The sequence below is a fragment of the Coregonus lavaretus genome, assembly GCF_964263955.1.
Source record: "Coregonus lavaretus genome assembly, chromosome: 2".
In the NCBI taxonomy this organism is placed as follows: Eukaryota; Metazoa; Chordata; class Actinopteri; order Salmoniformes; family Salmonidae; genus Coregonus; species Coregonus lavaretus.
Window position 1 is genome coordinate 76,418,157 of NC_139989.1, and position 27,780 is coordinate 76,445,936.

Sequence of the window (27,780 nt, forward strand, 5' to 3'; positions counted from 1 at the left end):
AATTGTTATTTATAGTAGAATAGGGTTCACTTACATCAAACAGGTGCTTCACAAAATTAATTTGGATAAAGCCAATGTGCAAAACTTCAGTTATATTACAATAGGTGTTTTGCTTACCTATATAGAAGCCCGGGCAATTTGTGAAACACGGTTCGATGACAGTGATGTCCAATAGGCTGGGTGAATTCCAGCGAAGTGAAGTTCCGCTACCAGATCACAGTCGGAGGTCACCAATTGTTAGAAATTGCGTAATTCAAATCTGGTATTGGAATAAGAATCAAGAGATCTTCAATCCAAGCTTAATTTATTATATGCAAAATGTATGTATGATAAGTATGAAGGTTCGTATATACGGGTCCACTGAAATACCACGCAGGGCACTCAGTTAACTAATCCATTGTTCTAAATTCTTCTTAAAATACTCTGACAGAAATCCTCCACTTCTTCTGTTGGCCAACCAGAGCAAAGGACTGAGTGTGGTCCAGCCAATCCGTTGGCGCAGGGGTGGGCCCAACTCCTCGGCACTCCATTTGTTACTAGACATAGTTGCTATGATAACCTGCGGAGTCAGCACCCAGAAAGACATCATCCCACTGTACTCCATGTTCAAGGACAGTTTCACAGAATACAAAGAGAGAGTGTTCGCATCTGCAAGAAACACAAGTCTTATCTGTCCTACCCCCAACGTTCCCCACCCTGTTATGTGAAACAATCCATATCAGTACAGTGCTCCTCATTAATGCATTCCTTCCAAGCTATCCATCACATACAGATCCAATTATGAGAAAAATAAAACCCAACAACTAGATGGACGGTAACTTTAGTGTTTAACCCCTATGTGTCCAAGGACTGAACTTTTTAATATTATTTTTGGGCCGCATCAAGTGACATTTTTTACAACGTTTATTTCTGATAAAATTAGTTCATTGTATCCGCCATGTAGCCCAGTTTCATAATATTACCTTCTGTCCCTGGTTATGAAGTAATCGCGAAAAAACAGGCCTTATGTTTGGGCATTTTTCACCCTGCCAGCTCCTATTAGTTCTACTGTAGGTTTACCTCAGTTAAAATATTATTAACAAGGTTACGGTTACTTGGCGAGCGCGCTCAATGTTAACCTGAGTACATGTTGTGGTGAGCCACAGTCTAAGAGGTGTTGTCTTGCGCAAAGCCATCAAACGTTAAAAAATTTCTGGTCATGGTTAAACATATTTGTTTTAAGAAAAAAGTGTACAATCTAAACAAAACGCATGTCCCTGTCCTCTTTTTCAAGATGTGGCAGATTTAAACAGCCAGAATACATTTTTTATGAAGAAATAACACATTTTCTGATGACTTGTTGTTTCTAAATGGCTGCTGGGTAATTTGATATGCATCGAAATCTTCGTTCATAGGCATCAAATTGAGCGAATGCTGCGCAGGTTCACTGTTGCAAACCAAATGGGTATAATGGGGTGATTGTTGTCTAATCGGGTGGTCTAGCTAATGGATTTGTAGATCTGACACAGTTGCTACCTCAGATTATGAGCCTAGCAAGTGTCATATAGCTCAGTTGGTACAGCATGGCGCTTGCAACGCCAGGGTTGTGGGTTCGTTTCCCACGGGGGGCCAGTATGAAAATGTATGCACTCACTAACTGTAAGTCGCTCTGGATAAGAGCGTCTGCTAAATATGTAAAATGTAAATGTAAAAAATGTAATGAATGAGTTATGTAGTACCCACATACGGCCACAAGGAGGAGCAAGAGTGCTATAAACCCATACTGTTTTTTGCCATAAAAACCCTAAACCTAACAATCAATCAAATGTATTTATAAAGCTCTTTTTACACCAGCAGATGTCACAAAGTGCTATACAGAAACTCTTACCCTACTTATAACCTATTTTAGCCGTAACCCCTAATTACATTTACATTTAAGTCATTTAGCAGACGCTCTTATCCAGAGCGACTTACAGGAGCAATTAGGGTTAAATGCCTTGCTTAAGGGCACAGCGACAGATTTTTCACCTAGTCGGCTCGGGGATTAGAACCAGCGACCTTTCGGTTACTGGCACAACGCTCTTACCCACTAAGCTACCTGCCGCCCCTAATTCTAGGGTAGGGTAGCCTAGAACACTTTTAGAAACTATTTTAGTAATAATATTATCTTAATAAATACAATTATAGTATTAAATAGCGTTTTAATTATTTTGTTGTTATTTTATTATATGTATAATAGCAAGACAGAGCACTTGATAAATAAGACACATTTGTTTTATTTTTCAAATGTGGTTTGAACTGGGTGACCTAATAACCTCTGTGTCCAGCAATTGGCGTGGGGCAGGTTTGAGACTGATCTAATACACTTTATTTCTCAGCTGCCTCACCAACGTCTGTACGTGAATTAATAACTTTTAATAGCTAAATATTTCCAATAGATGGCAGCATAAGACCACGAAGCATCAGTTATAGGCTACAAGCAGCAATATGATTGACATAAAATAGCATGCAACCAAATACTATATGTCCCATGATTTTCTAAGATGGTCACTCATTACTTTAGTTAGCTATATATCTCGTATTAGGCCTGTGATGCTTTTTGAAGAGCAATTAAATAGTGACTATAGCAGGTGTTGAACCCCGTGTAAATAATCACTAGTCAGATGCTCCAACCTCAACTCTAGTATACATGCATTTTTAAATATCTAATATATCGATTAAACAACCTCGGAATAGAAAAGACAAGAGTGCGTCTTCCAGCCCACCGATAAATTACATCATGCAACCCTCCCAGTTAGCAAATCTACCACAACATGCCCCTCGCTTGTGCTAGAAGGCAGAGTGCTCGCTGCTGGTTGATGAATCAGACAATGAATGTACTAGGAAAATACGTTTTTCTCGACCAGAGGTGACTAAATTAATGTTCAGGCTTATTGATAATCGTTATAGTAATGAAGTATAATTTCAAAACATGAGCATAAAAACAGCTAATAATAAACATGAATCATCATTATATTATTTCACAGTAATCTGTTAAATGCTTTTTCAGTCGTTCCTCTTGCGTTAGCAGTGTGGAAAGGGACAGTAAAAAGCGTGTGCAGGAGTTTTCCTGTGAGGGGGAGTGGTGGTGTATCCAGGGAGAGAACTAAATTGATCTTCTGAAATATCATTCATGGTCTTATGCTTCCATCTATTGGAATTATTTAGCAACTGCAGTAGTATTGAATAAAGTATATCCTTACTAATAATATACTTCAGTTGGTAGAGCATGGCGTTTGCAACGCCAGGGTTGTGGGTTCGATTAAATAATGTATGCGCTAACTGTAAGTTGCTCTGGATAAGAGCGTCTGCTAAATTACTAAAATGTAAATGTAAAGTAGTAATTACTCAGAATGTCAAAATATGACATTTTCTAGTTCATTTTACCACTTACAACCATAAAATAACAATTTATAGCATAACAAACAATGAAACTGACATAAACCAAAAACACCATACATTTAGTTAACTATATATATATATATACTATTTATTTAGATGGGTGACATTATCTGCCAAAGTAACACCACTGTAGATAAAGAAGAGCTCCTTATAGAAGAGCCATTAATTGATCGATTTTAAAGAATCACATGTCTGTTATTGAACAACCCCCTGCCATGATTAGCTAGTGAGAAAACACAACCATTTATTTGATCATTTCTTTAAACAATAGAAACTAATTTACTAACATTTCTGAAAATGGATATATAGCATTTTGGAATGAAACTCTTCTCATGTTTCCCCATCTGAGCTCAGAGTAGATGAGAGATGTAATATTTGTCTCTGTTGTGTTGAAGCCCAATCAAGCAGGAGAGACCAGCCTCCCCTGTACCCAGCTGTGTGTCCATGAAGAGTGACCGGTCTATGGGTCGTCCTATAAACTTCAGAGAGGGAGACTTTTCTAGTGAACAAAGGTAAGAAGAACTCATGGGTCATGGTCAGTGAGTTAAACAACACTGTCTCTAGTCATTTCTCCTCTCCCATTTTCCCATTTATTTTGGTTGTTTTCATAATCCATAGGCTAATCCTTTTTTCCATTTTCATAGTCCTGAAACAATATTAAACTAACACAACATTCCCTCCCTGTGTGTGAGTGTGTGTGTGTCTGTCAGTGAGTGTGTGCACTCCCTGGATGAGGAGATGTAATCTCTATCCTGATTGCCTAGTCACTTTTACCCCTACCTACATGTACATATTACCTCAACTACCTGGTACCCCTGCACATTGACTCAGTACTGGTACTCCTTGTATATAGTCTAGTTATTACCTCAACTACCTGGTACCCCTGCACATTGACTCAGTACTGGGACTCCTTGTATATAGTCTAGTTATTACCTTAACTACCTGGTACCCTGCACATTGACTCAGTACTGGTACTCCTTGTATATAGTCTAGTTATTACCTCAACTACCTGGTACCCCTGGACATTGACTCAGTACTGGTACTCCTTGTATATAGTCTAGTTATTACCTCAACTACCTGGTACCCTGCACATTGACTCAGTACGGGTACTCCTTGTATATAGTCTAGTTATTACCTCAACTACCTGGTACCCCTGCACATTGACTCAGTACTGGTACTCCTTGTATATAGTCTAGTTATTACCTCAACTACCTGGTACCCTGCACATTGACTCAGTACTGGTACTCCTTGTATATAGTCTAGTTATTACCTCAACTACCTGGTACCACTGCACATTGACTCAGTACTGGTACTCCTTGTATATAGTCTAGTTATTACCTCAACTACCTGGTACCCCTGGACATTGACTCAGTACTGGTACTCCTTATAGCCTCATTATTATTATTTTATTATGTTACTATTTCCTTTTTTATTTAGCTAATTTTTGTTACTTTTTAACTAAATTGTTGGGAAAGGGCTCGTAAGTAAGCATTTCACGGTAAAGTGTATTCGGCGCATGTGACATATACAATTTCATTTGATTTAATTTGAAGGTCATGTGTAAAAACATGTCATCAGGTCGAGCAGTCGTCTCACGCCGAACGGTCGGTCGTCTCACGCCGAACTGCGCATGTGCAGGCCGTCAAATCAAAGGCACTCCTTCCATATAAAGTTGTTTTTGACTAACATGAAAACGTGTCAGTTTGTCACTTTCACGAGGTTGAAGTAATAATGTGTTCAACTACTAAAGACAGAACATTTATAAAATGAACAAATCAATCAATCCAAATTAGATTTGTCACATGCTCCTAATACAACAGGTGTAGACCTTACTGTGAAATGCTTACTTACGAGCCCTTAACCAACAATGCTGAGTTAAATTATTTTTTACTAACAACTAAGGAAGTCATTTTTACTTCTTTGACTTCTCAAACCCTAAACCCTGGCCTGGTCTGCGTCATATGCGTACCACAATAATATATTTTTTTACATCTGCAGTTTTCACAAAGTGCTTAAAAAAAACCCAGTCTAAAACCCCAAAGAGCAAGCAATGCAGATGTAGAAGCACGGTGGCTAGGAAAAACTCCCTAGAAAGGCAGGAACCTAGGAAGAAACCTAGAGAGGAACCAGGCTCTGAGGGGTGGCCAATCCTCTTCTGGCTGTGCTGGGGGGAGATTATAAGAGGATATGGCCATTAAGGCCAGATCGTTCTTCAAGACTTTCAAATGTGCATAGATGACCAGCAGGGTCAAATAATAATCACTGTGGTTATAGAGGTTGCAACATGTTAGCACCTCAGGAGTAAATGTCATTTGGCTTTTCATAGCCGAGCATTCAGAGGTCGAGACAGCAGGTGTGGTAGGGAGAGAGAAGGAGAGGGAGAGAGAGAGAGGGTCGAAACAGCAGGTTCGGGACAAGGTCACACGTCCGTTGAACAGGTCAGAGTTCCATATCCGCAGGCAGACCAGCAGAAACTGGATCAGTCACGTCCGGTGGAGCATGTATCGACACTGATAGGATCGAAAGAAGGGGCGCGCTGCTCTCGGATCAGTTTTGTCCATTCAAATCATTCCTTAACATTATATTTATTTCACAATACTGACCACGGATCAGCTTCTAGAAAGATATTACTACCTACGGCTGCAAATATTGAGGTAGTTTATTCTAATGCTTACACAATAAAAATGCACTAAATCACAGATTCGGCACATCATTGGGCACATGTTAGGCTACACATCATGAAATATATTGAGACAAATTACAGACAGTAGCCTACAAGTAGCAAAATATAACTAAATATATTGAACATGGAATATATTTCAATAGGATTGAAATAGGCCTATAGCCTACTGTTTATATTTTAATGCAGTTATCTCGGTTTTCATTTGAAGCATAATTTGTGTACTTCGCTTGTTTGCATTAATTGCAAAGACATTTGCAACTTTGTATTTGTAGTCAACTTTGTTCTGAATTTATCGGCGGTCACAGAGAGACGGATAAACCATGTGATTCGATGTTTAGCAGAGATCTTCTGTGTGTAAAGTGACGCGGGACGGCAAAAAAGCATCTAATGACTCACTCAGCTGTGTTAGATTACGAGCGTTTTCAAGTGCAACGTTAATAACGATGTTTTTTTTTAAACAGCTCAGAGATTTAACAATGCTCCTACAAAGATTCTGTCACGATCGTCTATAAAGGGAGCAGACCAATACGCAGCGTTGCGAGTGAACATGATGACTTTATTTAGAAAAGCACGTAAATACAAAACAAAAGACGAAAGTGAAGTCCAACAGCGACAATGACTGAACTTGGAACAAAAACCCACAACCCTCATGAGAACACAAATAGTTTAAATATGGCTCCCAATCAGAGATAACGAGCCGACAGCTGACACTCGTTACCTCCGATTGGGAGTCACACGACACCACAATTAACTAACCCAAAACACAACCAACCGAATACACCCTATACAACAAACCCCACAACAAAACCCAACAAAACAAATACACCCTGGCTCAAATACAAAAGTCCCGGAGCCAGAGTGTCACAGTACCCCCCCCTAAAGGTGCGCACTCCGGGCGCACCAGCATACAGTCTAGGGGAGGGTCTGGGTGGGCGTCTGTCCACGGTGGCGGTTCTGGCCCTGGTCGTGATCCCCACCCCACCTTAGTCACCACCCGCTTCCCTAGCCTCCTCCACATGACCACCCTCCAACTTACCCCACCTGGATTTAGGGGCAGCACCGGGCTAAGGGACAGCACCTGGCTAAGGGGCAGCACCGGACTAAGAGGAAGCACCAGGATAAGGGGCAGCACCGGGCTAAGGGACAGCATCGGGCTAAGGGACAGCCCCGGACTCACTGGCGGATCCTGGCTGGCTGGCTCTGGCGGATCCTGGCTGGACGGCTCTGGCGGATCCCGGCTGGCTGGCGGATCCCGGCTGGACGGCTCTGGCGGATCCCGGCTGGACGGCTCTGGCGGATCCCGGCTGGACGGCTCTGGCGGATCCCGGCTGGACGGCTCTGGCGGATCCCGGCTGGACGGCTCTGGCGGATCCCGGCTGGACGGCTCATGGCTGGCTGACGGATCTGGCTGCCCATGGCTGGCTGACGGATCTGGCTGCTCATGGCTGGATGACGGATCTGGCTGCTCATGGCTGGCTGACGGATCTGGCTGCTCATGGCTGGCTGACGGATCTGGCTGCTCATGGCTGGCTGACGGATCTGGCTGCTCATGGCTGGCTGACGGATCTGGCTGCTCATGGCTGGCGGAAGGCTCTGGCTGATCCTGTCTGGCGGAAGGCTCTGGCTGATCCTGTCTGGCGGAAGGCTCTGGCTGATCCTGTCTGGCGGAAGGCTCTAGCGGCTCCGGTCTGGCGGACGGCTCTGAAGGCTCATGGCAGACGGGCGGCTTATGCAGCGCTTGGCAGACGGACAGTTCAGACGGCGTTGGGCAGACAGGCAGTTCAGGCGCCGTTGGGCAGACGGGCAGTTCAAGCGCCGTTGGGCAGACGGGCAGTTCAGGCGCCATTGGGCAGACGGGCAGTTCAGGCGCCGTTGGGCAGACGGGCAGTTCAGGCGCCGTTGGGCAGACGGCAGACTCTGGCCGGCCGAGACGCACTATAGGCCTGGTGCGTGGTGCCGGAACTGGTGGTCCCGGGCTGAGGACACGCATCTCAGGGCTAGTGCGGGGAGAAGGAACAGGGCATGCTGGACCCTGGGGACGCACATAAGGCCTAGTGCGTGGTGCCGGAACTGGTGGTCCCGGGCTGAGGACACGCATCTCAGGGCTAGTGCGGGGAGAAGCAACAGGGCATGCTGGACCCTGGGAACGCACATAAGGGCTAGTGCGGAGAGAAGCAACAGGGCATGCTGGACCCTGGGAACGCACATAAAGCCTAGTGCGGAGAGCAGCAACAGGACGCACAGGACTCGGGAGACACACAGGAGGCTTGGGGCGTGGTGTAGGCACTGGTGGGAAAGGGCTGGCGACGCGCACCGTGTCCCTGGTGCGAGTGGCCGGAACAGGCCGGGCTGGGCTGGCGAAGCGCACCGTATCCCTGGTGCGAGTGGCCGGAACAGGCCGGGCTGGGCTGGCGAAGCGCACCGTATCCCTGGTGCGAGTGGCCGGAACAGGCCGGGCCGGGCTGGCGAAGCGCACCGTATCCCTGGTGCGAGTGGCCGGAACAGGCCGGGCTGGGCTGGCGAAGCGCACCGTATCCCTGGTGCGAGTGGCCGGAACAGGCCGGGCTGGGCTGGCGAAGCGCACCGTATCCCTGGTGCGAGTGGCCGGAACAGGCCGGGCCGGGCTGGCGAAGCGCACCGTATCCTTGGTGCGAGGGGTCGTAACAGGCCGGACCGTACTGGAGGCACACACCACTGGCTCTACCCCGGGAACTGGAACGGGCCGGACCGGACTGGTAATACACCCCAGTACCACTCGCCGTGCCCCTACATCTCCTTTCCCTACTTTGACCAGTGACCCCCGTAACCTGGTTGCCTCTTGAATTCGCCCCTTCTCTGCCTCCGTCAGCCCTGTGGCAGCCTCCTGCTGCCCAGCCGCCCAAGCCATGTGCCCCCCCCAAAAAACTTTTTGGGGTTGCCTCTCGTCCTTCCGACGATGGCCCTGCTGACGCCGTTGCTCCTCTCGCCGTCGCCTCTCCAACGTTTCGCTCCATGGACGGCGATCCATCCCATCCAGGATCTCCTCCCAAGTCCAGGACCCCTTTCCGTCCAAAATCTCCTCCCATGTCCAGGAAGCCTTTGGAGCTGGGTCCTGTTGCCGCTTGACACGCTGCTTGGTCCTCTTATGGTGGGTTTTTCTGTCACGATCGTCTATAAAGGGAGCAGACCAATACGCAGCGTTGCGAGTGAACATGATGACTTTAATTAGAAAAGCACGTAAATACAAAACAAAAGACGAAAGTGAAGTCCAACAGCGACAATGACTGAACTTGGAACAAAAACCCACAACCCTCATGAGAACACAAATAGTTTAAATATGGCTCCCAATCAGAGATAACGAGCCGACAGCTGACACTCGTTACCTCCGATTGGGAGTCACACGACACCACAATTAACTAACCCAAAACACAACCAACCGAATACACCCTATACAACAAACCCCACAACAAAACCCAACAAAACAAATACACCCTGGCTCAAATACAAAAGTCCCGGAGCCAGAGTGTCACAGATTCTAATTATGATCCTGGCCTTATAATGCTTTTGGGAATCCGGACCCTGAATAACAAACATCTGCTAAATGTTAAATGACTAAATGACTAAAATGTCAAATGTAAATGTTTTACATACAGATCTCATATTACTGAATTGAATTATTTGTTTTAAATATTTAAATATTGATGTCACAAGTTTATCATTTGTACAGTTCTTTATTACAAATGTAGTATTTGTTACATTTAACTGTGTAAAATCTAGCAGTACTACTTATTTCTCTGAGAGTGAGGAAGATATATAGCATTTTGCAAAAAAAACATGTCTCTCTGAAATGAAGCCATTAATTGATCGATTTTAAACAAACACATGTCTGTTATTGAACAACCCCCTGCCATGATTAGATAGTGAGAAAACACAACCATTTATTTGATCATTTCTTTAAACAATAGAAGCTAATTTACTAAGATTTCTGAAAATGGATATATTGCGTTTTGGAATGAAACTCTTGTTTCCCCATCTGAGCTCAGAGTAGATGAGAGATGTAATGTTTGTCTCTGTTGTGTTGAAGCCCAATCAAGCAGGAGAGACCAGCCTCCCCTGTACCCAGCTGTGTGTCCATGAAGAGTGACCAGTCTATGGATCAACCTTTAGGGTTTAGAGAGGGAGACTTTTCTACTGAACAAAGGTAAGAAGAACTCATGGGTCATGGTCAGTGAGTTAAACAACACTGTCTCTAGTCATTTCTCCTCTCCCATTTTATCATTTCTTTTAGTTGTTTTCATAATCCATAGGCTAATCCTTTTTTCCATTTTCATAGTCCTGAAACAATATTAAACAAACACAACATTCCCTCCCTGTGTGTGTGTGTGTGTGTGTGTGTGTGTGTGTGTGTGTGTGTGTGTGTGTGTGTGTGCACTCCCTGAATGAGGAAATGTAATCTCATGTTTTGTCCACAGAAACCAACAGGAGAAATCAAAGTCAGAGATTCTCAGTGGTCAGTCTTCCCAGAGTCATCAAACAGACCTGGCCTCCATATTCAGTGTATGTGGTCCTGTTATGTACATTTGTTTTTGTTTACCTCAAGTAAAGTTGATCTGTCAATCATTCATTCATGTGTTAATGAGAAAGCATTTAGTCTCTTGCTTAACTGATTTACTTGATTTATTTCAGTTGCTTGAAGAGAATATTATTACATTTGTGAAGAACGAGCTGAAGATGTTCAAAAGGATTCTTAGTCCAGAACTCCCAGAAGGCTTTGAGAGTCAGAAGCAGGATAAGGAAGTGGTGGTTGCTGAAGATGAGAAGCAGGAGAGCAGTGCCAGAGAGGGGGCTCTGAAGATCACACTGCACGTCCTGAGGAAAATGAACCAGAAGGAGCTTGCTGACACACTGGAGAAAAGTAAGAGCTGTCTGCCTCATGTTGAATGCTGTTTTAGAACATTTAAAAGCTGTAGCTAAAGTACATCTAAAGTAGCTGTGTAACTAAATGATATTGTAGCAGCCTTAACACAACACCTAGTGACCTCATCAAGTAGCAGCTGGGATGTGTTGTGGTGATTAATTTAGAGAGAGAGAGAGAGAGAGAGAGAGAGAGAGAGAGAGAGAGAGAGAGAGAGAGAGAGAGAGAGAGAGAGAGAGAGAGAGAGAGAGAGAGAGAGAGAGAGAGAGAGAGAGAGAGACAACATTATAAATGCCATCAATAATACCAATAATGATATAAATCAGTCACACCAGTGTGTAATGCATTATGGAAACATTTACAGATTTATACAGACAAGAGAATAAATGAATATAATTTAAACTTTATAAGACAGTCTTACAATACTGTAGGCATTAAAACAGATGTAATATTAATATCCTCTGTGTTGTTTCTAGATTCAGATGAGCGTGCTGTGATTCTTCAACGTGAACTCAAATCTAATCTAAAGAAGAAGTTTCAATGTGTATTTGAGGGGATCGCTAAACAAGGAAACCCAACACTTCTCAATAAGATCTACACAGAGCTCTACATCACAGAGGGTGGAACAGGAGAGGTCAATAATGAACATGAGCTGAGACAGATTGAGACAACAACCAGGAAACAAGCAAGACCAGAGACTGCAATCAAATGTAACGACATCTTCAAACCCTTAACTGGACAAGACAAACTTATCAGAACTGTGCTGACAAAGGGAGTCGCTGGCATTGGAAAAACAGTCTCTGTGCAGAAGTTCATTCTGGACTGGGCTGAAGGAAAAGCAAATCAGGATGTCCAATTTGTATTTTCATTCCCTTTTCGGGAGCTGAATTTGATGAAAGGGGAAAAACACACTTTGATTGAACTTCTCAATCAGTTCTCAAAGGAAACCAAAGATTCAAGAATCTCCAACTACGACAAGTACAAAGTTCTGTTCATCTTTGATGGTCTGGATGAGTGCCGACTGCCCCTAGACTTCCAGAAGAACAAGATCTGTTGTGACGTCACAGAGTCAACCTCAGTGGATGTTCTGCTGACAAATCTCATCAAGGGAAATCTGCTTCCCTCTGCTCTCCTCTGGATAACTACCCGACCTGCAGCAGCCAATCAGATCCCTTCAGGGTGTGTTCACCAGGTGACAGAGGTACGAGGGTTCAATGACCCACAGAAGGAGGAGTACTTCAGGAAGAGATTCAGTGATCAGGACCTGGCCAACAGAATCATCTCACACATAAAGACATCAAGGAGCCTCCACATCATGTGCCACATTCCAGTCTTCTGTTGGATCTCTGCAATAGTCCTTGAACACATGCTGAAACATAAGACAGAAGAGATGCCCAAGACACTGACTGAGATGTTCATACACCTTGTGGAGTTTCATACCAAACAGAAGAATGAAAAGTATCTTGGGAAAGAAGAGACAGGTCCACACTGGAATAAAGAGAGCATTCTGTCACTGGGAAAACTGGCTTTTCAACAGCTTGTTGAGGGCAATCTGATTTTCTATGAAGAAGACCTGAAAAGGGCTGGCATTGATGTCAATGAAGCCTCAGTGTACTCAGGATTGTGCACGCAGATCTTTAAAGAGGAATGTGTGCTGTACCAGGACAAGGTGTACTGCTTCGTGCATCTGAGCATTCAGGAGTTTCTGGCTGCTGTATATGTGTTCCTCTCATTCATCAACAACAATGACAATCTAATGGCCGAACCGCAAGTTACTGAAGTTACTGTCTACAAGAGTGCTGTGGATAAAGCCTTACAAAGTGACACAGGAAACCTGGACCTGTTCCTCCGCTTCCTTCTGGGCCTCTCACTGGAGTCCAATCAGAAGCACTTACGAGGTCTACTGACAAAGACAAGAAGCAGCTCACAGAGCCATGAAGAAACAGTCAAGTACATCAAGGAGAAGATCAGGGAGAATCCCTCTCCAGAGAGGTGCATCAATCTGTTCCACTGTCTGAATGAACTGAATGACCATTCTCTAGTGGAGGAGATCCAAAGCTACCTGAGATCAGGAAGTCTCTCAGAAGAAGAACTGTCACCTGCACAGTGGTCAGCTCTGGTCTTTGTGTTGCTGACTTCAGAAAAGGAGCTGGATGTGTTTGACCTGAAGAAATACTCCAGATCAGAGGAAGGTCTTCTGAGGCTGCTGCCAGTGGTCAAAGCCTCCAGAGCTGCTCTGTGAGTACATAAAATGACATTTAAGTACTAATCATCAGGAAGAAATATTCAGTTTAGAGAAAAATATATATTATAATATGTATGTAATATATTATATTATATTGAAAAACTTACTGAATCAATGCATTGATGTTCACATTAGTATAACAATATGACCATACAATTCTAGGAGACGGAAGATTAATCTATATGTTGTTTAAGAGAATAAACCAAATGCATCTGCCATTGTCCTTCTACACTACTGGTGTTAAATTAACAGTGTGTTTGTGAAATCATGATGATCTCTTTACAGGCTGTCAGGCTGTGGACTCACAAAGAAAGGCTGTGCTTCTCTGGCCTCAGCTCTGAAGTCAAACCCCTCACACCTGAGAGAGCTGGATCTGAGTAACAATGTCATGAAGGATACAGGAGTGAAGCTGCTCTCTGCTGGACTGGGGAATCCCCACTGTAAACTGGAGACTCTGAGGTCAGTATTCCTGTATCTGTCATGAGCCTCTCACTCCACCGGGTTACCACCTTAATTTTCTTCCACTCTGCTCACCACTCTCTCTACTCAGCCTAACTAGCTCCACCTGTCCCTGCTCTGCTCTGCTCTAATTACTCTGCCAGCTGCGCTGCATTACCCACTACCTCTCCCAGTATTTAAGGCCCTGTCTTTCAGCTCTCCGGTGTCAGATCGTCTGCAAAGCTCACACCCGGAACCTGTTTGCTCGCGCTTCTGGCTCACCCTGGTTTTGTGACCCCGGACCTGCCTGATTTTTGGATACTCGTCTGCCCCAGGAGATCCAGACCTGCTTCTGCCATTACGACTCCTGACTACTCTTCAATCCCGGTAACTCTGACCAGCCTTCTGCCTTGCTACTACGTATTTTGGATTTCCCTTGAACTGTACTGCTGCCTTGTTTCATTCCGCCCTGTTGTGTCTGTGTCTCCCCCCCCCCAGGACTTCTGGACCACCCACCACCGGCTTCATAGGACGCATCGCTGCCACTGGGGGGGGCACAGACCCAGCACATTGGACGGGATCCCTGTTACCCCTGGAGCCTTCATTCACTCCCTACTTCCCTTTTCCCTTAAGTTTAATAAACTTTCTGGTGTGACGCAATTGTGGTCCTCTGGTCGTCTGTCTGAACCGTGACAGTACGATCTGACCATTATGGACTCAGCACTCACTTTCCCCGACATGGAAACCGATGAGCATGAGCAGCAGTTCCAGCAGCAGCAACAACAACTCGCCATGATCATTCAACTCCTCACCAACCTGACCCCAGCCAGTCTGCCCACCAGCCCTGCCCCCGAGTTACCTGCCCCGGTCATTGCAGCCGCTGCTCCGGAACCCAAGATTGGAAACCCCGAGCGGTTCAACGGCGATTCAACCCAGGTCCGGCCATTCCTGACTAGCTGCCGACTTCAGTTCTCCTTGCAGCCAAGGACCTTCGCCACGGAGGGGGCTAAAGTTGGGTATGCCATCACTCACCTGACGGGCCGAGCTCGACTCTGGGGAACAGCAGAGTTCGAACGTCAAACCCCCGCATGTGCAACCTTCGACCTGTTTGCTGAGGAGATGCTGAAGGTGTTTGACCTGGATTCACCAACCGCAGAGGCGTCTCGTGAACTGTTCAGTATTCGACAAGGCAGACGTACAGTCGCAGACCATTCCATCGACTTCCGAACCCTGGCTAGACGAAGTTCTTGGAACACACCATCGTTGGTGGACGCGTTCTTCCATAGTTTGGCTGACTATATCAAGGACGAGTTGGTCTCCCATGAACTGCCTTCCACTCTTGATGAAGCCATCGCACTGACTGTCAGGATCGACAGAAGGATACAGACCCGTCGTCGTGAGAGGGGGCGCCAAGGTCCACCTACTACCGGCATTCGGAGAGATCCGACTGGGCTCCTGTCATCTACTGCCACTCACCCAGGTCAGCTTGATCAGTCTGAGCCTATGGAGATTGGGCGAGCCTCTCTCACTCCTGCAGAGCGCCAGCGACGCTTCACCTCAAACCTCTGCCTCTATTGTGGAGGTGATGGACATCGTGTGGTAACCTGCCCTTTAAAGGGCCGAAGCTCACCGGGCATAGGGGGAGTCCGGTTGAGTTCAATGACCATCCAGTCCTCCGACCGCAAACCCCTGCTGCAAGTTCACCTCCGCCTCTCTGACTCAACTCACACCCTGGCTGCTCTGGTGGATTCTGGCGCCGAAGCCAACATAATGGACATCAAGCTGGCATGCCAACTGGGACTGGAGAACCTCCGTTTGACACCTCCTATTCCTGCCCGGGCACTGGACGGACACTTACTCGGATCGGTCACTCATGTCACGGCCCCGGTCTCGATGGGTCTGTCCGGAAACCATCAAGAAACTATCCAGTTTCACCTGCTCCCCTCTCCAGGCCAACCCCTCATCCTGGGTTACCCATGGCTCCGCCGGCACAACCCTCAGCTCGACTGGGTGACCGGGGTGATCAGGGAGTGGGGAGAGGACTGCCACCGAACCTGCCTGCTTGCTGCCGCACTACCCCCTCGGCCAGTACCTACTAACTCCGCTCCTGACCTCTCCAATGTCCCAGAATGCTACCATGGTCTCAGAGAGGTGTTTAACAAAGCAAGAGCCACATCTCTGCCCCCTCACCGACCGTACGACTGTGCCATCGACCTCCTCCCTGGAACAGCCCCTCCAAAGGGTCGTCTTTATTCGTTGTCTGCTCCTGAAAGAAAGTCCATGGAGGACTACATCAATGGCTCTCTGTCCGCAGGATTAATCCGTTCATCTTCATCTCCTGCTGGTGCTGGCTTCTTCTTTGTGGGGAAGAAGGACGGATCTCTTCGCCCCTGCATCGACTACAGGGGACTCAACGACATCACAGTGAAAAACCGTTACCCTCTGCCTCTGCTCACCTCTGCTTTTGAGTTGCTCCAGGGAGCCACTGTTTTTACCAAGTTGGATCTCAGAAACGCTTACCACCTAGTGCGGATCCGGGAGGGAGATGAATGGAAAACCGCATTCAATACACCAACAGGCCACTACGAGTATCTGGTTATGCCTTTTGGCCTCACCAATGCTCCTGCTGTGTTCCAGGCTCTAGTGAATGATGTACTGCGGGACATGTTAAACAAGTTTGTCTTCGTTTACCTGGATGACATCTTAATCTACTCCAGAAACCTGTCTGAACACACCCGCCATGTCCAGCAAGTCCTTCATCGTCTTCTGGAGAATTCCCTCTACGCCAAGGCAGAGAAATGTGAGTTTCACGTCAAGACAGTGGCCTTCCTGGGGTACATAGTGGCAGAGGGAAGTATCCAAATGGATCCTGCCAAAGTATCAGCAGTCACTTCATGGCCAGTTCCGGAGAACAGAAAGAAGCTGCAACAGTTTCTGGGGTTTGCTAACTTCTATAGAAAGTTTATCCGGAACTACAGTACCGTTGCTGCCCCTCTCACTGCTCTAACCAGCACCAAGCAACCCTTCACCTGGACCCCAGCAGCCGACAAAGCCTTCAGTACCCTCAAGGTGAGGTTCACCTCCGCTCCCATCCTCCAGATGCCTGATGTGGACCGGCAATTCATTGTGGAGGTGGACGCCTCGGATGTGGGAGTTGGTGCTGTGATTTCTCAGTGGGCTGCGGAGGATAGGAAGCTCCATCCCTGTGCCTTTTTCTCACGTCGGTTGTCCCCCTCTGAGTGCAATTACGACATAGGGAACCGTGAGCTGCTGGCTGTGAAGCTTGCCTTGGAGGAGTGGCGTCACTGGCTGGAGGGGTCCACCATTCCATTTCTCGTTTGGACCGATCATAAGAACTTGGAGTACATCCGCACGGCCAAACGGTTGAACTCCAGGCAGTCCCGCTGGGCCCTGTTCTTCACCAGGTTTAATTTCACTCTGTCATACCGGCCTGGATCACGCAACACCAAGCCAGACGCCCTCTCCCGTCAATTCCAGAAGGATGACACCCCCTCCAAGGACCCTGTGTCGATTCTGCCAAGTCCCTGCATCGTTGCAGCTCTGACCTGGGCTGTTGAGGAACAGGTGCTGGAGGCTCTCCGTAACCAGCCAGGTCCCAGCACTTGCCCAGCTGACCGCCTTTTTGTCCCCGAAGACCTGAGGTCCCAGGTCGTTCAGTGGGGACATGACTCCCGCCTAGCTTGTCACCCTGGCTCCACCCGCACTTACAACCTGCTCGCCCAGAGGTTCTGGTGGCCCTCTCTGAGGAAGGATGTACGGGAATTCGTCCAAGCCTGCCCCATCTGCAACCAACACAAGTCGTCCTGCCAGCCCCCAGCCGGATTGCTGCAGCCCCTGCCTGTGCCCAGACGTCCCTGGTCTCACATCGCCCTTGACTTTGTCACGGGGCTGCCCCCTTCAAGTGGCATGACCGTCATTCTCACCATAGTTGACCGTTTCAGCAAGATGGCACACTTCATTCCCCTCCCCAAGCTCCCAACCGCCAAGGAGACCGCCCAGGTGGTCCTGGAACACGTCTTCCGGATCCACGGACTGCCAAAGGATGTAGTTTCTGACCGTGGTCCACAATTCTCCTCCGCTTTTTGGAAGGAGTTCTGTCACCTGCTGGGAGCCACAGTCAGTCTGACTTCCGGATTCCATCCCCAATCCAATGGGCAGTCAGAGCGGGCTAATCAGGAGCTCGAGAAGGCACTGCGATGCATGACTTCACGCAACCCCCACTCCTGGTCGCAGCAATTGACATGGGTGGAGTACGCACACAATTCTCTGACCTGCTCTGCCATCGGTATGTCCCCTTTCCAATGTGTTTATGGATACCAGCCTCCTCTATTTGCCAGCCAGGAAGAGGAGGTTACTTGCCCATCTGCACTTGCTTTTGCCCGTCGATGTCGCCGCACCTGGTCACAAGCCCGAGCCACACTCCTCAGATCCGTTGCCAGCTACACTACCGGGGCCAACCGTCGGAGAATTCCTGCTCCCACCTACCATGTTGGTCAAAGGGTGTGGTTGTCATCGAAGAACCTGCCACTCAGGGTGGAGTCGCAGAAGCTGGCACCTCGGTTCATTGGCCCATTCCCTATCATAAGAGTGATTAGCCCAACTGCTGTCCGGCTCCAACTGCCTAATTCCCTGAGGGTGCACCCCACTTTCCATGTGTCTAAGATTAAGCCCATCCATGAGAGTCCGCTGGTCCCTGCTGCGCCTTGTCCTCCTCCTCCACGGCTCGTCGATGGTGGTCTGGTTTACACCGTCCGCCGCCTGCTTCGGTCCAGACGGAGGGGTAGGGGTCTCCAGTACCTCATTGACTGGGAGGGCTATGGACCTGAGGAAAGGACCTGGGTGCCAGCTAGTCGGATTGTGGATAGGACTCTCATCACCGCTTTCCACCAACGGCATCCTGATCAACCTGCAATCCGTAGGGGCCGCCCCAGAGGGGTCCCTAACCGTCCTGCCCGCTCGGCTTCCTGTCCTGTGCCTGATCCTGTCTCGGGACCTGTCCCATCTCCCGACCACGGCCCTCCGGCTTCCTCCGAGGATGAGGACGTTCACTCGGACCGTTCGGAGGAGTTCTAGCCCTCCTCCGGCTCCCCTCCTCCCGCCCGGCGTGGTGTTGCTCTTGGGACTTCTGGGGCCGTCCCTTGGGGGGGGGGTTCTGTCATGAGCCTCTCACTCCACCGGGTTACCACCTTAATTTTCTTCCACTCTGCTCACCACTCTCTCTACTCAGCCTAACTAGCTCCACCTGTCCCTGCTCTGCTCTGCTCTAATTACTCTGCCAGCTGCGCTGCATTACCCACTACCTCTCCCAGTATTTAAGGCCCTGTCTTTCAGCTCTCCGGTGTCAGATCGTCTGCAAAGCTCACACCCGGAACCTGTTTGCTCGCGCTTCTGGCTCACCCTGGTTTTGTGACCCCGGACCTGCCTGATTTTTGGATACTCGTCTGCCCCAGGAGATCCAGACCTGCTTCTGCCATTACGACTCCTGACTACTCTTCAATCCCGGTAACTCTGACCAGCCTTCTGCCTTGCTACTACGTATTTTGGATTTCCCTTGAACTGTACTGCTGCCTTGTTTCATTCCGCCCTGTTGTGTCTGTGTCTCCCCCCCCCCAGGACTTCTGGACCACCCACCACCGGCTTCATAGGACGCATCGCTGCCACTGGGGGGGGCACAGACCCAGCACATTGGACGGGATCCCTGTTACCCCTGGAGCCTTCATTCACTCCCTACTTCCCTTTTCCCTTAAGTTTAATAAACTTTCTGGTGTGACGCAATTGTGGTCCTCTGGTCGTCTGTCTGAACCGTGACAGTATCACTCAATGAACACACACTCATTGGACACACACACACAATAATTAATTTAGTAGTGTTTAGAAACATGTTATCTACTGTTAATAATGATACATTAATTCATGTATATACAGTACCAGTCAAAAGTTTGGACACACCTACCCATTCAAGGGTTTGTCTTAATTTTTTCCATTGTAGAATAATAGTGAAGACATCAAAACTATGGAATAACAAATATGGAATAATGTAGTAACCAAAAAAAGTGTTAAACAAATGAAATTATATTTTATATTTGAAATTCTTCAAATAGCCACCCTTTGTCTTGATGACAGTTTTGCATACTCTTGGCATTCTCTCAACCAGCTTCACCTGGAATGCTTTTCCAACAGTCTTGAAGGAGTTCACACATATGCTGAGCACTTGTTGGCTGCTTTTCCTTCACTCTGCCGTCCGACTCATCCCAAACCATCTCAATTGGGTTGAGGTCAGGTGATTGTGGATGCCAGGTCATCTGATGCAGCACTCAATCCCTCTCCTTACACAGTCTGGAAGTGTGTTGGGTCATTGTCCTGTTGAAAAACAAATGATAGTCCCACTAAGCTTAAACCAGATGGGATGGTGTGACGCTGCAGAATGCTGTGGTAGCCATGCTGGTTAAGTGTGCCTTGAATTCTAAATAAATCATAGACAGTGTCACCAGCAAAGCACCCCCACACCATAACACCTCCTCCTCCATGCTTTACGGTGGGAAATACACATGCCGAGATCATCCGTTCACCCACACCGCTTCTCACAAAGACACGGCGGTTGGAACCAAAAATCTCAAATTTGGACTCCAGGCCAAAGGACAAATGTCCACCTGTGTAATGTCCATTGCTCGTGATTCTTGGCCCAAGCAAGTCTCTTCTTATTATTGGGGTCCTTTAGTAGTGGTTTCTTTGCAGCAATTCAACCATGAAAGCCTGATTCACACAGTCACCTCTGAACAGTTGATGTTGAGCTGTGTCTGTGACTTGAACTCTGTGAAGAATGTATTTGGGCTGCAATTTCTGAGGCTGGTAACTCTGATGAACGTATCCTCTGCAGCAGAGGTAACTTTGGGTCTTCCATTCCTGTGGCGGTCCTCATGAGAGCCAGTTTCATCATAGCGCCTGATGGTTTTTGCGACTGCACTTGAAGAATCTTTCAAAGTTCTTGAAATGTTCCGTATTGACTGACCTTCATGTCTTAAAGTAATGATGGACTGTCATTTCTCGTAGCTTATTTGAGCAGTTCTTGCCATAAATGGACTTGGTCTTTTACCAAATAGGGCTATCTTCTGTATACCCCCCTACCTTGTCACAACACAACTGATTGGCTCTAACGCATTAAGAAGGAAAGAAATTCCACAAATTAACTTTTAAGAAGGCACACCTGTTAATTGAAATGCATTCCAGGTGACTACCTCATGAAGCTGGTTGAGAGAATGGCAAGAGTGTGCAAAGCTGTCATCAAGGCAAAGGGTGGCTATTTGAATAATCTAAAATCTAAAATATATTTTGATTTGTTAAACACTTTTTTGGTTACTACATGATTCCACATGTGTTATTTCATAGTTTTGATGTCTTCACTATTATTCTACAATGTCAAAAATAGTAAAAATAAAGAAAACCCTTGAATGTGTAGGTGTGTCCAAACTCTCGACTAGTAGTAGTGTGTATATATTCATATATGAATAGATATGGCAGGTTTCAGGACTCTGATGTATCTGAAAATGTTGAAAAAATATATTTTCACCACCAAAGAATTGCAGTGTGGTTTTAATATGATTTGACTCTTTGCAGGCTGTCAGGCTGTCTAGTCACAGAGGAAGGCTGTTCTTATCTGGTCTCAGCTCTGAAGTCAAACCCCTCACACCTGAGAGAGCTGGACCTGAGTATCAATGACCTGAAGGATTCAGGAGTGAAGCTGCTCTCTGCTGGACTGGGGAAACCCCACTGTAAACTGGAGACTCTGAGGTCAGTATTCCTGTAGTTGGTTAACAAGTGATAACTGTTCACTAGATCCACATGTGTTTACCAGGCACACATAGTCCACACCATATGTGTTTGGACAGTGAAGCTTACAGTTTTACATTTGGTGCTATGCTCCAGCATCTTGGATTTAAGATAGAAAGTTTCATATTAGGTGACAGTACAGAATGTCACCTTTTATTTGAGGGTATTCATACATATCTGTTTTACTGTTTAGAAATGAAAGCACTTTATGTATCTAGTTCTCCCATTTGAAAAAGTCGTAATAATTTGTACATATTCACTTATATTGTATTAAAGTAGTCATAAGTTTAGTATTTGGTCCCATATTCCTTACCTGCAGTGATTACATCAAGCTTGTGATTCTACAAACTTGTTGAATGCATTTGCAGTTTGATTTGGTTGTGTTTTAGATGATGTTTTTCCTAATAGAAACTGAATGGTGAATAATGTCCTGTCATTTTGGAGTCACTTCACTTGTATTGTCAGTAAGAATAGAAGATGTTTTCTGAACACATGATGATGAATGAGAAAGTTACAGAGGAACAAGGATCATACCCCCTCTGTTATTGTTAATGGTGAGAGGTTAGTATGTTTTGTTGTAGCCTCTGTAACTTTCTCACTCATTATTATTCATGATTCATTCATGATTTTTCTAAATCATGGCATCATCAGGATTCAGTTAGTAGTGTTTAGAAACATGTTATCTACTCACTTAGACAGAAAATTACTCCAGTCATCATCCACCATTCAGTTACTATCGGGCAAAACATAACCCAAAACACAACCAAAACAAACTGCAAATGCAACCAACGAGTTTGGGACCAAATACTAAACTTTTGACTACTTTAATACACTATGAGTGAATTTATCAAAATACTTATGACTTCTTCAAAAGTGGGGGACTAGATACATAAAGTGCTTTCATTTCTAAACGGTGAAACAGATATGTATTCAAATACCCTCAAATAAAAGGTGACATTATATACTGTCACCTCATATGAAACATTTGATCTCAAATCCAAAATGCTGGAGTATAGAGCCACATTTAAAATGTTAGCTTCACTGTCAAAATAGATATGGTGTGGACTGTATACTCAATACAATCTACCGTAATTTTCGGACTATAAGCCGCGCCTTTTTTCAAATGTTTCGACCCCTGCGGCTTATATAACGGTGCGGCTAATCTATGGATTTTTACAGCTAATGTCCACTAGAAGACCTCCTACATCTATGGATTTTACAGGTTACAGTCCACCAACTTTAACTCTATGGGCTCTATGACCGGTCCGCGCCCCCCACCTTTAAGCGGCGGGCTCCAGCAGGAAAAGCTGGAGGCCGGAAAAGAGTGAGACGGGTAGCGCGCAAAAGTAAAAGTGGAACCGAGAGTGGTACGAGAGACAGAACGAGAGCAAGACAGTTTGTGCAAAGGAAGTTTTCATGCACAAACCCTCATTATGGAAAACAAACGTAGAAATGCATATGATGCAGCTTTTAAGTTAAAGGCAGTCAATCTGGCTGTAAAAGAAGGAAATAGAGCTGCTGCATGTAGCCTTGGCATCAATGAGTCAATGGTGAGACGTTGGAGACGCCAGCGGGAAGAACTGTCTCAATGCAAAAAGTCAAAAAAAGCTTTCAGAGGTAATAAAAGCAGATGGCCCGAACTTGAAGACTTTCTTGAAGATTGGGTGAACACACAGAGAGCAGACGGCCGAGGTGTTTCCACCGTGCAGATCCGACTGAAAGCTGAAACAGTCGCCACCGAAATGAAAATAGAAAATATTGAATGGCATCTCCTTTAAAGTCAACAAGAAAGGGTGGATGATGGAAAGCGTAATGAATGAGTGGCTGAATGAGTGGCTGAATGAATGGCTGAATGAGTGCTACGTCAAGCGCCCTGGAGGATTCTTTCACCAAAAAAAAGCTTTGCTCGTTTTGGACAGCATGAGGGCCCATATAACGGATTATGTGAAAGCAGCCATCAAGAGCACAAACTCCATTCCAGCTGTGATTCCTGGGGGCACAACGAAGCATCTGCAGCCACTCGACATCAGTGTCAATCGTGCGTTCAAAGTGGCACTACGCGTTCAGTGGGAGGCGTGGATGACTAGCGGCGATAAATCATTCACCAAAACTGGTCGCATGCGAAAAGCAACTTTCGCTCAAGTTTGCGAGTGGATCCTGATAGCGTGGAGGAGTGTCAAAACATCCACGATCATTAACGGGTTCCGAAAGGCTGGACTGCTGCGTGATGAAGAGGAGGACGCCGCCACAGCTGAGGCCCTTCAGAGGCTGTTCGATTCTGACAGTGACGAAGAGGAGTTCGTTGGTTTTGAGAGCGTCAACGAAGGAGAGAGGAGAGTGGCTGACGAAGCCACCCTGAGCCTGTTCGTTTCCGACACTGAAGATGAGGACTTTGGTGGTTTTAGTACGCAGGAAGAAGACGGAGATGAGGATTAATGACTTGACTTTACTGGTTACAGCCATGTACTGCACCTTAGCCTAAAAGATGAAGACGAGGATTAATGACTTTTCTGGTAGGCTGATTACCGTATATTTTAAGCAGCCGTGTTGCTGCAACTTTAGGTTTACTGTCGTGTTACAGGCACTTTATTCTGCACTTTAAAAAAAACACATTTAAATTTAGCCATTGATATTGCCTCGTCAAGCGCTGTAAGCTTTGTTTTTTGTTATGGTACTACTGTAGGCTATAATGTAGATAAATATTCAAAGATGTGCACACTTTTTCAAGGTTTTTCAAAAATAACCAAAGTTAAGTGGTTAAATGATTGTGACGCTATTACCGTATTTTCCGCACTATAAGGCGCACTTAAAAGCCTTTAATTTTCTCCAAAAACGACAGTGCGCCTTATAATCCGGAGCGCCTTATATATGGATCAATTGGTTAATTGGTTGATCCATGCTGGTTGTACACGCCGCTCAAGGCGCTCTGTCAAAATGTTTCAGTATGAAAAACCAATAAAAACTATTTAATAATAATGAAATGTTTCAGTACGACTGGTACACTACAGAGCCGCACCGCTTGCAGCATTACGGCTACCGTTGTCAGTAAACACTGGTACTGTGCTTACTCACAGTCCCACACCACTTGTCTGTGTATAAAGACCCCAAAATGGCAGCTTTCAAGAGACACGCTTACGACGCAGAGTTCAAGCTCAAGGCTGTCGGTCACACAGTAGAATATGGGAATAGAGCAGCAGCGAGAGAATTCAACATTAATGAATCAATAGGCTGATATATCAGTCTCAACTGTGGTCCAAGCTTTCACGAAGGCAGGAATAATCTCTGAACTGCCAGGCAACAGCAGCGACACTGACTGGGATAATGACGAGAGGGAGCCGGGCAGGTTGGATGCCGTAGTCGCCCAACTGTTCAATTCGGACACTGAAGAAGAAGAATTCGAGGGATTTGTGGACGGGGAATGAACTGAAAAAGTGAGCTTTACGTGTTATACGTAACTGAACAATGTTGAGTTATGCACTAACGTTTGATTTAGTGGTATCAGACTGTTTCTTTTACTATGTGTTTACTGAATCAGGGAAAAGTTCCCCTCCACGTTTGGGAGAAGAGTGAGCAAGGCTGGGAGATATTGTTAATATGCACATTAACGTTTGAACAACGTTACCATGGGAGTGAACGGAGTTGTCAGAACGCTTAATCCAGGCTCTGTCGTAGCTGGCCGCGACCGGGAGACCCATGGGGCGGCGCACAATTGGCCCAGCGTCATCCAGGGTAGGGGAGGGAATGGCCGGCAGGGATGTAGCTCAGTTGGTAGAGCATGGTGTTTGCAACACCAGGGCTGTGGGTTCAATTCCCACGGGGGGTATAACAAATAATGTATGCACTAACTGTAAGTCGCTCTGGATAAGAGCATCTGCTAAATGACTAAAATGTAAAATGTAAATGTTAATAAAGTTTGACTTTATCTGACTGTTTTGTTGACATTCCCTTTAGCACAGCTCCATCTAGTGGATGCATAACGCAACCCCAGTCAATCGTTTGACTATCTTCTATTCTATGCGCCTTATAATCCGGTGCGCCCTATATATGAAAACAGTTCTAAAATAAGCCAGTCATTGAAGGTGCGCCTTATAATCCGGTGCGCCTTATAGTGCGGAAAATACGGTAACTAATTTTGCTGGAAAACGTTATGCAAATATGCAACTTGTTTGTTGAAATGTTAATAAATGGGAGCTTCCTCAAGCAGCCATCTCTTTCCCAACAATCCCCTCTGTGCACGAACCCTTACATATGGTAATTTAACATTAAAACACCTGCGGCTTATAGTCCAGTGCGGCTTATATATGTACACATCATTCAATTTAGCTGCTGCGGCTTATACTCCGGTGCGCCTTATAGTGCGGAAAATACGGTAAATCTGATACCTCACTGTCTGTCTTTTGACTGATAGTGCTTTTTAAACTGGTCTGGTCAGTCAACTCAAATATTCGTACTATACATGTTTCTCTCTACAAGCAATATTATGATCATTTCTAATAATGATACATTCATTTATGAATGGATATGGCAGGTTTCAGGACACTGATATATCTGAATATGTTGTAAAAATATACTGCCACAATTTTCACCACCAAAGTATAGCAGTGTGGTTTTAATATTATTTGACTCTTTGCAGGCTGTCATGCTGTCTAGTCACAGAGGAAGGCTGTGCTTCTCTGGTCTCAGCTCTGAAGTCAAACCCCTCACACCTGAGAGAGCTGGATCTGAGTAACAATGACCTGAAGGATTCAGGAGTGAAGCTGCTCTCTGCTGGACTGGGGAATCCCCACTGTAAACTGGAGACTCTGACGTCAGTATTCCTGTAGTTGGTCAACAAGTGATAACTGTTCACCAGATCCACATGTGTTTACCAGGCACACATAGTCCACACCATATGTGTTTGGACAGTGAAGCTTACAGTTTTACATTTGGTGCTATGCTCCAGCATTTTGGATTTGAGATAGAAAGTTTCATATTAGGCAACAGTACAGAATGTCACCGTTTATGTGATGTTAATAGTGAGAGGTTAGCATGTTTTGTTGTAGCCTCTGTAACTTTCTCATTCATTATTATTCATGATTCATTCATTATTTTTATTAATCATGGCATCATTAGGATTAATTTAGTAGTGTTTAGAAACATGTTATCTACTCACTTAGACAGAAAATTACTTCAGTCATCATCCACCATTCAGTTACTATCGGTCAAAACATAACCCAAAACACAACCAAAACAAACAGCAAATGCAACCAACAAGTTTGGGACCAAATACTAAACTTTTGACTACTTTAATACACTATAAGTGAATTGGTCAGAATACTTATGACTTCTTCAAATGGGGGGACTAGATACATAAAGTGGTTTCATTTCTAAATGTTGAAACATACTTGTATAAAAATACCCTCAAATTAAAGGTGACATTATATACTGTCACCTCATATGAAACATTTGATCTCAAATCCAAAATGCTGGAGTACAGAGCCACATTTAAAATGTTAGCTTCTCTGTCAAAATAGATATGGTGTGGACTGTATACTCAATACAATCTAAATCTGATACCTCACTGTCTGTCTTTTGACTGATACTGCTTTTTAAACTGCTCTGGTCAGTCAACTCAAATATTTGTCATATACATTTTTCTATCTACAAGCAATACTTTGATAATTTGTCATTTCTAATAATGATACATTCATTTATGAATAGATATGGCAGGTTTCAGGACACTGATATATCTGAACATTTAAAAAAAATATACTGCCACTATTTTCACTACCAAAGAATAGCAGTGTGGTTTTAATATGATTTGACTCTTTGCAGGCTGTCAGGCTGTCTAGTCACAGAGGAAGGCTGTGCTTCTCTGGTCTCCGCTCTGAAGTCAAACCCCTCACACCTGAGAGAGCTGGACCTGAGCTACAATCACCCAGGAGACTCAGGAGTCAGACTGCTCTCTGCTGGACTGGAGGATCCACACTGCAGACTGGAGAAACTCAAGTATGTAGAGGGTTTATGTCAATGTTCATATCAGACATGTTGGAGTTATCAGGCTAGTTAAGACAAACATTCTGACCACCACTTCATATAACACAGCTCCCACCTCTACTTCACTGTGTTATAATGGACCTTATGCTTGTTATGTCACCTCTGGAACCAGTTATCAAACATACTGACCTTTCTGACCCTATCCCATGGCCCTACTTTCTACAACTGAACATTTAAATTCCTCTATGAGTTTTGTTTAGTGTCCATTTACTTATT

At 45.6% G+C, this 27,780-nt stretch overlaps 2 protein-coding genes across 2 annotated transcripts in view; both read left to right on the forward strand.

Moving 5' to 3' along the window:
- The first annotated feature begins 3,753 nt into the window (after window positions 1-3,753).
- LOC311140530 (NACHT, LRR and PYD domains-containing protein 3-like) overlaps window positions 3,754-27,780 on the forward strand; it is a 106,665-nt gene continuing 82,638 nt past the window's right edge. Inside the window, exon 1 of the mRNA XM_084175615.1 lies at window positions 3,754-3,932. Coding sequence (XP_084031741.1) covers window positions 3,865-3,932 — 68 coding nt within the window. The 5' untranslated portion in view covers window positions 3,754-3,864. The remainder of the gene's footprint in view (window positions 3,933-27,780) is intronic.
- LOC311141673 (NLR family CARD domain-containing protein 3-like) lies at window positions 10,560-13,247 on the forward strand. Its single transcript, XM_084177079.1, has 3 exons — window positions 10,560-10,639; window positions 10,769-10,997; window positions 11,474-13,247. Exons 2-3 carry the CDS (start codon window positions 10,814-10,816, stop codon window positions 13,237-13,239), a joined length of 1,950 nt encoding a protein of 649 aa, XP_084033205.1. The 5' UTR covers window positions 10,560-10,639; window positions 10,769-10,813; the 3' UTR covers window positions 13,240-13,247.

Bases quoted from the DNA above. Each gene is read 5' to 3' on its own strand.
- LOC311141673 (XM_084177079.1), top strand. From the start codon at position 10,814: ATGTTCAAAAGGATTCTTAGTCCAGAACTCCCAGAAGGCTTTGAGAGT. The intron at 10,998-11,473 runs GTAAGAGCTGTC...TGTTGTTTCTAG, and splicing joins TGCTGACACACTGGAGAAAA to ATTCAGATGAGCGTGCTGTG.